This window comes from Abramis brama (assembly GCF_963993115.1).
Source record: "Abramis brama genome assembly, chromosome: 15".
NCBI classification, from domain to species: Eukaryota; Metazoa; Chordata; class Actinopteri; order Cypriniformes; family Leuciscidae; genus Abramis; species Abramis brama.
The window spans coordinates 19785351-19798474 of record NC_139977.1 but is presented as its reverse complement, the minus strand read 5'-3'; the positions used below and the strand labels follow the sequence as shown (position 1 = coordinate 19798474).

Below are 13124 nucleotides of genomic sequence, written 5' to 3'. Positions count from 1 at the left end.
TGTGTCTCCACAGAACTAATATAAATCTGATCTTCAACTCCCACACTACATGCAAATATGCACGTCAACGAAAGCAACAGATATGAGCTGCATTTTATTCACTCACTGGTAAGAATATTTAGTCTCACTATTATTAATGAAGATTGTGTTTTAAGCGTTAGCGACTTACTTTCAGTTTAATTTGCGGCTGTTTTCACGTTGGCTTGCTGAAGAGATACTCTGATATTCATCTGTAGTGATGCGTGTTGCAGTAGTGTTGTCATATCTGGCTATAAAATGTCATATAGCCTATAACACACTCAACACTTTTATTTTTGAACATTTTGGGAGAAGTAAAATTGACATATGTGGTTTCAACAACCAGATGAAGAAAACCCTCAAAGGCACACATCCCCTCATGGTCATAATGCTTCTGGTCACTTCTGGAGCCCCAGAGCATACAAAATAGCCTTTGTGGAAATTGAACAGGACGCCCAAACCAGCCCACATTCATATGAATTGGCTTGTGCAACTTTAATGCACACTGACAGGTTAATTACGTCACAATTAACTAAATGCCTAACAGCCGTTCTACTAGTAGCGGTGTGATTGAGTTAATAGAGGGGTATGGTGTGACCTGTGTTTACCGGTGGCACCGACCCCATTTGTGAGAGTGACAAGCTTGTGGAGGGGTTGAGAAGTGGAATCCTTTGGGCATATTATTCAGGGATATTTTCAGATGTGGGAGAGAAAGTGTTGGAGGGGGGCGAGGGAACCCGAAAAAGCGCTCTTTTCTCTTTCTCACTGTGCCAAAACACAGCCGTGTTGCTCTATTCCTTTCTCTCGCTCTGTCAAAACTATTTCTGGCTTCAGAGAAGAAAGTGTTTACTCTGTGGCCTGGTTCACTGGAGTCACGCCGTGTTCCCACCGAGCAAATCCACCGTTCTCCCTCCAAAATGGTTTGCATATTTTCCCTGTAACACAAGACTTAAAAAGGACCAGAGGAAATCAAGAGGGAAGGGGGAGCCGTTGCTATTATATGTGGATTTACATGTAGTCAGCTGCTCGGCCAGTTCAAAGAAGGTGACAACTACACCACCGTCTATAACAGCTTCTGTGAATAGTACACTAATAATGGATGTGATGTTTTGAGGTGGATCGCTGAGCTGGAAAGTCCTGGAAGCCTAACCGATTCATTGATAGAGATCTGATTGAGAAGACCCAGGAGCTTCATGGTCAGTTTCCTGATAATAGTTTTGTCAAAACACAATTCTGAGTTTCAGAAACGCTGGAACTCACTCCCCCCCTCCTCATCTCAAATCTTCCATCCAAACTGTCACAGCAAATAAAGCACTGCTGTGTGTGGTAAAGCACATCTCTCGGCTAGATATCATATCAGTGCTTCAGATTGAAAAGAGACATGCCGTTTCACACTCTGTAAAAGTCAATACCCCTTATTTAAAATGCACAAAAACACACAAAGACCCCTTCGGCAGTATTTATGAGTGAATTTTTCATTGCAGTCCCTTGAGATAAGTGATTGTGGAGTTGAAGTCTCTTCAAATTGGGCTGCCCTTTAAAGTAGGTCAGAACTGAGACTCCAGTAGCACTGGGGTTGTGCGTCAACAACAGCACATGATGTTGTTTTTCTCTCAGAGTCCTGGCACCAAACACGAGCGACCATTTATGCGCCTTAACCAACCTCTCCAACTGTCTAAAAGCCCCTGACGTCACAGGCGGCAAACACCTCGCCAAGGAATGCTATCAACACAGATCCGAGTCATTCAAAGAGCCACACTGTAAAGTTCAGGTATACATGTATTACGAGCCATTTTTCAGTTGACTCAAATGCTATCCAATCTATGTTCTTGCTTCACAGAGGACCATTAAATGGTAAATAAATAGATCATGTCAATAATTAGGCGAAACAAACACGATTTATCAGTCTAAAATACTACAGGCTGTATACAAGGGCCCCTTTTTCTTCCAATCAACATATCACAGCAGCTGATTTCTCTGACATCAACAGAAATGAGACGGGCCTACAAAGGGATCCATTGAAGTGGCGGTGTTAGTCTGGAATGAGGCAGGAATCGTGCAGACCATCTATAACTCAAACAAGTAGCCTAAACAAAAGGTCTTTTAACTAAGATTTTAACTACATTTTAGATATTTTAGTACTCAAGTAAAATGTTTGAACATACTTGGCAACAATGACTTTTATACACACATACACAAACACACTCGCATACATTAAAAATGTGTATTTGTGTGGCAAGTCTCATGATCATCACGGCTGCATTTAATTGATCAAAATAGAGTAAAAACAGTAATATTGTGAAATATTACTACAATTTAACCATTTTCCATTATAATAATGTAATTTAATCTTGTGACGGCTAAGCTGATTTTCAGCAGCCATTACTGAAGCCTTCAGTGTCAAATTATTCTTTAAAAATCATTCTGATATTCTAACATTTCTTATTAATGTGGAAAACAGTTGTGGTGCTTAATATTTTTGTGGAAACCGTGATACATTTTCTCAGGATTATTTGATGAATTTAAGTTCAAAAGAACAGCTTTTATTTGAAATAGAAATCGTTTGTAACTTTATAAAATGTCTTTACTGTCACTGTTGATCAATTCGATGCACCCTTGCTGAATAAAAGTATATAAAAATAATCTGAGTATATAAAAAACTGTTTCTCTCTTTAATAGGCAAATTTAAACAAATTCAATATCCTATCAGTCAGGGATCATTCCATCGTGCCTAATTTTGTTGCCGTTTTGTTATTGGCGTGTTATTCAATCATTGCGGCATCTGATTTTCCATGAATGGCTTTTCTTTCGTCATTCATGCATGCAGGTCGACTTCATGGGCTTTGCTCCTGATAGCGTTACAGGAAATGACCGCTGCTCCCTGCACTTCAGCCTTTTGCCAGACAAGCTGCCAACTTGAAAACCGAGACCTGGATGTTTACAACGACAAGAAAACTTTGTCCATCGTAAACACTACCACGCCAACAGCCGTTAACTATTTATAAAGAGGGCACAACTGCGAGTTACACATCCACCAGGGATGGTGTGGGGACAGAGATGCGGTTTTTGGCCTGTTAAGTAACACTGTAAGCATAACATAAGCATAAGTGGACGGCAGAGCAAAATCAGAATTGGCTTCGTTTCGAGGTTTTGTCACTCAGATCTGGCTAAAAGTAGGAGATAAGGTGAAATATAAACATTTTCTGTTGTGGCCCTTACGCCACCCTCGGAGTGTAGCAAAACGTGGACGTCTGCGGTGACGTTTTCAGGAGGAGAAAAAAAAACATGAAGCAAATGACATAAAATCTCCCAATAACCCACTTCAAGTCTATCTAGGCTGTGAAAATGAAGCATATGGGTGAGCATATTGAGGGACTGTGGGAAAAAAAGCCAGCGTATCAAACTAGCCATGCGTTATAGCACATTTAAAATATAAGCCTGGTAGCCACAGGGGAGGCTGGCCTCACTGCTGTTCAGGTCCCTGGCAGGAAGACAAGTTTCACTGCCCATTTTTTTTTAACTCCAGACTCCAAATCTATATTTAGCCAGGCTTTTCCACTGGTATTCCTTTCTCTGATCGTTAGCCCTGTTTAACCCCTATTTACAATGGCCCCCATATTGGTCAAGGCTCTCGGGAGGCGCGGTCAGTGAGGGCACGGCAAGCCTTTTACGCATGTCTGTCAAATAACACAAAGTGGACCCAACCAGCTCTGAGACCAGGACCGAGCTGGGCTCGGTATATTGGATATTCGTGATAAATTCACAATGATTCTGTGAATCCGTGAATATCGATGATTTCAATGCGCATTCATTTGCCAATTAAGTTTACTCTTTAGACTAATCTGAACGCTGAAATACTAATAGTGCACTAACAATAACCATTTTTTTTTAATAATAATAAAAAAAAAAGACAAAGTTTAAGTAAGTTTCATTCTTGTCCATGAAATAATTCAAAACATTGATGACTGACTGATTCAATGTGTTGAAAACCTGCCTTTATTATTTTAACTAGATTTCAGATTTAAATTATTTCCTAAATGAAAAATCTGAACTATTTGTTGAACAGATTTAGTTTGTAATATTACTACTTTAGTATTTTTTTTTAATGTTATTTCTGTGATGATAAAGCTAAATCAGCAGCCAATACTCCAGTATTTAGTTCTAAAATGCTGATTTGATGTGCAAGAAACATTTCTTATTATTATCAATGTTGAAAACATTTGTGCTGATTATAATTTTTGTGGAGACTGTGATCGATTTTTTTTTTCAGGAATCTTTGATGAACAGAAAGTTCAAAATAATTTGAGATGCTGTAGAAATCTTTTGTAACAATAGCTATGTTTCCATCCACACGTTTTTATCCGAATTAAGTGATATCAAATGAAAAATGCCTTATGGAAACAGTAAAATTCGATTGAATTTCATGAATATCGACTCAAATGAAATACGTTCGGTCTCATCGGATTTTATCTTGATCGATATACGGCTTATGCGATAAACACTGATGGAAACGTTATTTGTATAAATCCATTTTGTCTAGCAAAACTTTGTTCGCAAATGTTTGCTTGAATGATGTGCGATTCAGTGCGAAAATGAATGGAAACACCTTAAAATGTCTCAAATCAATTCGATATACCAATTTGATCGCAAAACAGCATGTGACGTCAGTACGCACAGGTTTTTATTCGCTTTAAAGCCGTTGGATGGAAACACACTTTCACCAGCTTTATTCGCATGAGTTTTTTTACCGAACTTCAGATAATTCGATTGACACGTGGATGGAAACTTAGCTACAGTAATTTACTTAATAAACTTTAATGTAATTTAATGTAATAAACTTCAACTTTGTTCATATATATAGAGAGTGTTTGCGGAAGTCAAATATTGTAGCCACAATCAACTGGGTTTAAAATGACTATTATATCAGTGATTAAAAGGGTGAATTTTAAACTTGTGGCATTCTGGCAGCCATAAAACCTTTGCTTATGTACAGTATGTCCATTTATGTATGAAAGCTTAAGTCGACAAGCTGTATTATTAACTGTACTTGTCTCAAGTAGCTAATTCCTAAAGGTGGTTCAAGGCCTCATGGGTGTAATGTAATGCATTAATGGTGCTTTCTATACTCAAATTGATCTAAGCAAGCCAGACTGTTATGCTGTGGAGTGCTAGACATGTTTGTGCTAGAACATTCTCCCAAGGGCAGATAGCGAGGGCTGTCTGGAAAGTGAGGAGTCATAGCATGGCAGTGTACTGAGGGCCACATGCATCAGCACAGCTCTTGTGTCCAGCAACCCAGAAGAGGTTATCATATCAGGGTCAGCTGCACCAGCGCATACCTCACTCAGGTTGCCACCAAGAATGTAAGCAGAGGAGGAAACCGGAGAGGTCTTCCTTCCATGCCACAACATTGTTTTGAAGGCACCTAGTAAACAAAGATTTAACCAAGCCTGACCACGACTGCCCTGTTTCCCATAATTAATCATTTGTATGAATAGAATGACAAGCAGGTATTTATGTGCGTAATTGCTGGGGTTGGTTGCGCCAGCTTTACACCGTAGTTGGTGGCTTGCCTTTCACCTATCTGTCAACGCATATCCCAAGAAGTAGTTGGACACCTCTTCAAACACATGATCGAGACTCAAAGCTTTATCCGTTTATAAATAACCAAGGTTGCTGATTGTTTACCATGTTCTGCAAGTAAACACACACAGCTAACTTTTTGTCCTAGAACGCAAATGGTTTACAATCTGACATTCTGTATTAAATTGCTTGTGCATGCTTGGCAAATGTTTGGGGACAAAACATTTGCCAAAAGAGAGCTAAATCTTAAAAAAAAAAAAAAAAGTCCCACTTTATATTAAGTGGCTTTAAGTACCATGTATTTGCATTGAAATTGATAATTTGATACAATGGACTTATTGTGTACATGTTTTTACATTGTACTTATATTTTAAAAATACCAGCATGTAATTACAGCTGTAATTCATTTATGTAATTACATTTGTAAATATAGCTGCAAGCAGCAATTAACAGGGTTCAAGCTTTTTAAGACCTTCATGCCAACTATGCTGTTAAGGTCTAGGTCAACCTGAAATGTATAGGGCTGACAGCCTGACACCATAACATATCCATAATGGAGAATATGCTAAAACACATTCACAAAAGAATGAAAGGCTTAAACAATAATACTTAATATAGACTAAGCATGCTTACATACACATGCACACATTTTATTTTAGATACAGGTATTTGAAATATATGATGTAAAACACCATTTTCAGGTTTCACATTACTCATAATGTAGCACAATTGTCAAAACTAATGTTTCAATAGATATGAAGTGATGGATTTTGATAAAATATGATTGTAAATGTCATAATAGTGATTTTATAATTTCTAAATATGAATTATAGAAACACAATAGTAAGTAGTTAATGTAGTAAGTAGTAGTTATTAAAAATAAAACTATTATAACCAGCAGAGGATCACTCATTAGTTTGCTTTCATTTAAATGTATCTGTTTTAAAAGTGTCAGTTTGTCTCCACTAAAGCACGGCACATTTTCCATGTTAACTCCATTAAACATGCTAACACACACACAATTTGTTGTAGATATAGATATTTGAAATAAACGATAGTTAAATAAATGCTTATTTCAGGCCATCCATTTAAAATATAATTTTCAGGTGTCATTGCAATCATAATATGATATTGCAAAATATGATGCATAAATGAACAATTGAAGAGGTAGCCTAACATTTGACAAAGTCATTTATAATGTTATTTTAATGATTTTATAAAGTTTAAAAATGATTTCAAATGCAAAACTGAGCAGAGCCAATGAGTGCTATCCTCTGCTATTGTGTGGTGGTTTTGTGTTTTAGATATAGATATTTAACCCCTTTATAGGCAAAGATTGCAGATGGCCCCAGATTGTTAAACATTCACTGCATTTTGATTTGGACAAACTTGAGTCATTAATCATTAGAAAGATTAAAGACTCCAGCTTTAATATTTGACCTCTGTTTATGATAAAACTAGGTTGCATTGACATTCATTCCTTAATTTATGTCAGGATTGCAAAATAATCAATCTGTAATGTATGATATTTGAAATAGAATATCAACACTCATATGAATTCACTCATGTCTACTGCGGTTTATTTGTGTTCACATACATGCAGACAGCGTCCATTAGGGCACTCATATTTTTTCTCATATTTTGAGAAATACTGATTACCACGTTTGCAAAATATAGAATACCCATTTTTTATTTATTTCCTACTGAATTATGCGATCTGAAGAGCTGAAAGAGCGTTCAGAGCGAGCTCCGTCTCTCCTCTTCCTAATTTGCATCAATTTATGACTCGTCGAATGTTCATTTGATCTCTACAGCTGTCAATCATTGAACGTGAGTCAACATAACCATAATCCTGCCCTTTGCATGACGCTGTCCAGTAAATTTCCTTGCCCTGTGCTCTGTGAAGAACGAACCAAAGAAACATTTCTACACTTGAAATAAGCTAATAAACACACGAGTCAGATGGTTGATGGTTTGTGTGTGATTTTCATATGAATAAAGAATATTTACATTATACAGGTGTAGCGATTAGCCACACACTGTAAAACCCAACAAGTTCAGCTAACTCAAAACATTTGAGGATACCGATTACCTCAATTCAATTAATTTGATAAAAAAACAATAGTTATGAGTACTCTGAACTTATTTAACTGAGTCCACTAAAACAAGGAAATTTCTTAATACACAAACTTCATTGCATTCAAATACTTTATATAGCTGAAACTTCACTATACCGAGTAAAACCACTGAAATCACAAACTTTAAATGAACTCCGAGTGCTTGCAGTTACTGCTAGCTCACAATATCACACACAAAGTCAAATCCAATAACTTAAGCTAACTCATAACATTGAGGACACCGATTACCTTAATTCATTACATTTTTTTTAGAAACCAATAGTTATGAGAACTCTGAAGTTATTTCAGTTGAGGTCACTAAAAGAAGATATACATTGCAGTCAAGAAATTAAGTTATTAAAGTGATTCATTAAGTGATGATTGAGCATTAGTGAAGAACATCTGCTGCTAAGAAGCAAATCATTAAAGGAACGAGAAATGACAAAAGAGAAACACAGAAACTACAACTGACTTCATCCACAGCCTTAGATGAAATCAACTGAAGATACAAGAGGACATTATATCTCTCAAGATCTCAGCAGAGGAGGATTAAACAACTCCACAAACAGCATTACCAGCAACACTTATTACTATCCAGTTTGACTTTATTTCTGTCACGCGTCTACAGAAGTTGTTATTGAGAATCAACAGAGGTTTATATGTTGATGATTTATTGTTTCATTAAAGTTAACATGATGGCGATCAGTGTTTGCTTTAGTTGGGCTCTTGACCCTTGAATTTATAATACAAGTTTTTCTCTGGCTGCTGTAACTGTGTGTTTATAAAACACACTTCTTGTGGCACAAAAGCCAAAAAAAATTATAATCAGGTGTTGATGGTTGTGTTTTGATGATAAAATTCACAATTTAGTGACTTGATTCACTGAACTTATCCAGAGCCTAATCACTATTTAAACAGGTGATCTATTATTAGTTTTGTATTATTAATTATAGTAGAAATGTGATACTATAAGATCCATTGTTGTGACAATCAGATTTAAAAACCTCTGTGGTATTATTATGCTCACTCACACAGAGATCAAGAATCAGCATATGAATCTCATCGATGGTGACATTAAAAGTTTCATGTCGCAGTGCATGCTGGGTACCAGCACAGGTACTCACCCAGACTCCCATCATGCATTGTAGCACAAATACTTTTATCACCATTGCTGAGATCTATATGCTGCTTCTTGATGTCTGTGTGAGTCTAAGTGATGCCATAGATGATAACTTTTTGTGCACAAACTGTTTGTTAAATCTTTCTTTTTTTTTTGTTTGCAACAAAACTGCTGGCTCTTATGTTGTAGAATCACAGTTTTACTATAATGAATAAAACTAATAATACATCACCTGCTTCACAAAAGAAAGCTATTAGTTTGACTAATATATTACTTTTCAGCTGTTATTTTGTCAATGGAGCAATGTGTATGTGTGAAAAACAACGTGATTACAGAGGCATAAAACTAGTTAGCGCCAACTAGGGGCTGAAAAAATCTTTTTTTTTCTGAAAAATTCTTGATTCTGAAAAAATTTCTGAAAAATTCTTAATTCTCTCGAGCCATGAGTCGAACATGCTCACTGAGTTTCGTTCAGATCAGCCTCCGGTAACCTTGTCTGATAGCTACTCAAATTTCATTGGCAGCCATGCTTTTTGAGATACGCCAATGTCCTCATAGACTATTGTGGCACCTTGTACAAAGACGGCGCATGCCAATTTTCAAGTCATTTGGGCTAATGGTTGGGTGGTTATAGACATTTTTATATTTTTTGGCGCCACCAAGTGGCCAATCGTCACAATTTTTTTCCAGTGACCTCAGATTGAGCTCATACACGTGTCCCGCGTTTGGTGAAAATATCTAGTTCCATTCATGAGTTACATTTTTGTAAATATGGCCGCTAACATATAGAACATTTTGGCACCCCCTAGCGACCGTGCAGTGAAATTTAAAATTTTCTTGATAATTATTGACAATCAGACTCCAGAGAATCTTGCTGCACTGGTTTGGTTCCGATCAGGCCAAAAGCCGAGGACTAGTGCGCAAAAGTAGGTTTTTCACAAAATCCAAAATTACTCAAAATTGTCGCCGAAGGACGAGCATATCCGAGGCATACATTTTGTCTGTCTTGAGCGAAGGATTCCAACGACATAAGACACTTGAGCCTGCGCCTAACGGTTTAGGTGTTATGAGCCATTTCGTACTTTTGACTGCTTTAGCGCCCCCGTCAGGCCGATCGGGGTGGGCCTTGGTGACGTTGTAGGCGGTGTGAGTCTCTACGACTTAAGGTTTGGTCTGCCCGATCACTTTTAGGGGAGAATGCTGATCCTTGGAAAAATGAACAATAACAATAGGGTTTCAGCGCTGCGTGCTTGAACCCCTGATAAAAAGGGCCTAATAAAGGCCTAAAAACAAAACAAAACTATAGGGTCTCAGCACTTGATGTTTGAGCTGCTGGTAACAAAAACTTTATCAAGCATTTTAACATGTACATCAGAGAGGAAAAAGACAGCTTTTTGCACTTTCAGGTTATTTATCATGGAAATGTAGTGTTTTTGGCTTGTTCAACATTTTTTTGATAACTATAGACCTAGAGAGTCCCGAGAATTGTGCTGTCGTGGTTTTAGCGAGGTTGAGCCAAAAACCTAGGACTAGTTCGCCAAAGTAGGTTTTTGAAATAATCTCCAATATTTAACGAACGATTTGACGGACAGCGGCGGTCCTAGAAGCAAAGTAGCTAAGAATGAGGAGTTCTACCATGCAATACGAATGTCGTGGGCAAGTGCGAAAAATCGTGCGATACGCAACCCTTTACACACGTGAAAAACGCAAAGGTGCCCCCTGGTGGCCGATTTCTTTCGAATTTCTCACAGGCCTCCAGGGCCGTGAGTCAAACGGGCCCAGCGAGTTTGGTTCCGATCGCCCTCCGTTAACCTCGTCTGATAGCTGCTCGAACTTCATTGGCCGATGGCGGACATGTTTTTTTTTTTTAGATACGTCAGTGTCCGCATAGGCTGTCATGGAACCACGGACAAAGACACCGCAAGACGATTTTCAAGTCAATCGGAAGAACGGTGAAGTGGTTAGAGCCATTTTGACATTTTTTTTTCCTGTTATAGCACCACCAAGTGGCCAGTTGCCGCGTCCTTTTTCACACAAATCTGAGGCATGCATTTAGGATAGAAAAGCTAGAAATTTAGGCACCGTAATAATTTATTTTATTTCTCTAATTAAATGCAAATGTCTTTCAAAGGATGTGAGCCCTCAAAGATAAACTTCCACATACAGTAGCAGAGCGCACGTTTGAGTGTGTTTGATGTGTGCAGTGTGGATTGGTGTTTGTGTTGCACCTGTGTGGATCTGCCGGTGGGCCTCTAGAGCATCTTCCTTCTGGAACTGAGCTCCACACTGGTCACAGACGATGGCTTTCTCACCAGCTACAATAAAGAAAAAAACAAACGCATAAGTTATTCAATCTACATCCTTCTGGGGGTCCTCAAGTGCTGCATGGTGTCATAGCTCTTATTTGAACCCCAGGAATAGTTGAAATGATTCAGTGCCTGTGAGTTAGAAGTCTGCTGGATTCGCTTCAATAAAACTTGCTGGCAAAAACACAGTGTTTACAATGTGTTTTGGAGGATACATATGCCAGACGCTGATTTTGTGTGCACTGTGCATTTTAAGCAATGCATCATAACAGGGATTTAGCATTCAAGGCACTCTTTCAGCAAAAATCACACAAACGTTGTCAAACAATTCAAAATAGAAAATAAAAACAAGAAGCCATGCATTTGACATCTGCATAGCAAGATCTGATGTTGCAACAGGACTCGAAGAGGAACTGCGAGACGACAGGATGTTAATATACCATCTGATCTATAAATCAGAATTAAGCTGAAACACTGTATTGCATTGCCATTTACACAGTTTATCTGCTCAATCAAATGGGAGTTTTTGAAATTTTTAACAGAGCTGTCAGCTCTCGTTGTTGTGTCTTACCACCTTCACAGGCACAACAGGAAGTCATAGCTCTGATAAAAAAAGCTAGCCAAAGTCCATTTCGCAACCACTGTAAAGTTACAAAATGTACTGTACTCTCAGTCAGTAGGAAAGTTATTTTTTTTCCCTCTAGCAGATGATGCCACTCAGCAATAAACTTTTACATGTGGCACAAACAAGTTCCTCTTAAATGGCTAAAGAAATCAATCACCACTATTACAGTACCTGTGGTCACATCATGCCACTAATGTTGCACATATAGTGGAACTGTGAAAGAAAAACCTCAGAACCCGTTACTTTAGAGTATTCAAACTCAATTTAACGCATCAACCATGGAATACTGTATCTTGCCTTCTGCAATAAGTGTTGAGTCAATTGAATGTTTAGAGACAATATAAGTTTAATTTTGAATTCAATTAGAATTCAAGTAGCAAAAAGGATGCAGAATTGCAATTTGAATGTAAGGAAGTAGAATTAAAATCAACTGAAATTCATAATGACAGATAGAACACTAGACAGACAGAAAACCAGACAGACAGAAAGAAAGCCAGACAGACAGACACAGACAGACAGAAAGACAGACAGAAAGCCAGACAGAAAGCCAGCCAGACAGACAGACAGAACAGAAAGCCAGACAGACCAGACAGACAGAAAGAAAGCCAGACAGACAGACAGAAAGACAGACAGAAAGCCAGACAGAAAGCCAGCCAGACAGACAGACAGACAGAACAGAAAGCCAGACAGAACAGACAGACATAAAGCCAGACAGAACAGACAGACAGAAAGCCAGACAGACAGAAAGCCAGAAAGCCAGACAGACAGAACAACAGACAGACAGACAGACAGAAAGCCAGACAGACATAAAGCCAGACAGAACAACAGACAGACAGACAGACAGAAAGCCAGAAAGCCAGACAGACAGAGCAACTGACAGACAATACGACAGACACAGACAGAATGCAAGACAGACCGAACGCACATCAGACAGACCAAACGTACGTCAGACAGACAGACAGCCAGACAGACAGAACACCAGAATGCTAGACAGACAGAACGCCAGACAGACAGAGAAAATACAGACAGAACAGACACAGACAGAACACCAGACAGACAGACAGAACACCAGACAGACAGATTGACATTTGGCCACGAAGCAGGAAGGTCCAATAACTAAAGTAGCTTGAGATAGAGGACCAGCGGGACATTGATCACCACCTTAAGTGGCAGAGAGGGAGAAGCCAGACCCTACAACCCACCCCACAACATAAACGACAGCTTATTGAAGCAGGTCATTATCTCACAGGGGGTGACAACAACCAGCCACCCAGCAGGAGCCTGCTTCCAGGCCCGGCAAAAGTCATGGAATTAAAGTGATAAATTCTAGCCTCTCCCTTCAATAGCGACTTTCT

The 13124-nt window shown here is 38.5% G+C and overlaps 1 protein-coding gene across 2 annotated transcripts in view; it reads right to left on the bottom strand.

Moving 5' to 3' along the window:
- The window catches only part of zbtb16a (zinc finger and BTB domain containing 16a), a 110274-nt gene that overhangs the window by 28714 nt on the left and 68436 nt on the right, over positions 1 to 13124 (bottom strand). For both annotated transcript variants that reach the window (XM_084136858.1, XM_084136857.1), the window contains exon 4: positions 11067 to 11153. In XM_084136858.1, coding sequence (XP_083992984.1) covers positions 11067 to 11153 — 87 coding nt within the window. The remainder of the gene's footprint in view (positions 1 to 11066; positions 11154 to 13124) is intronic.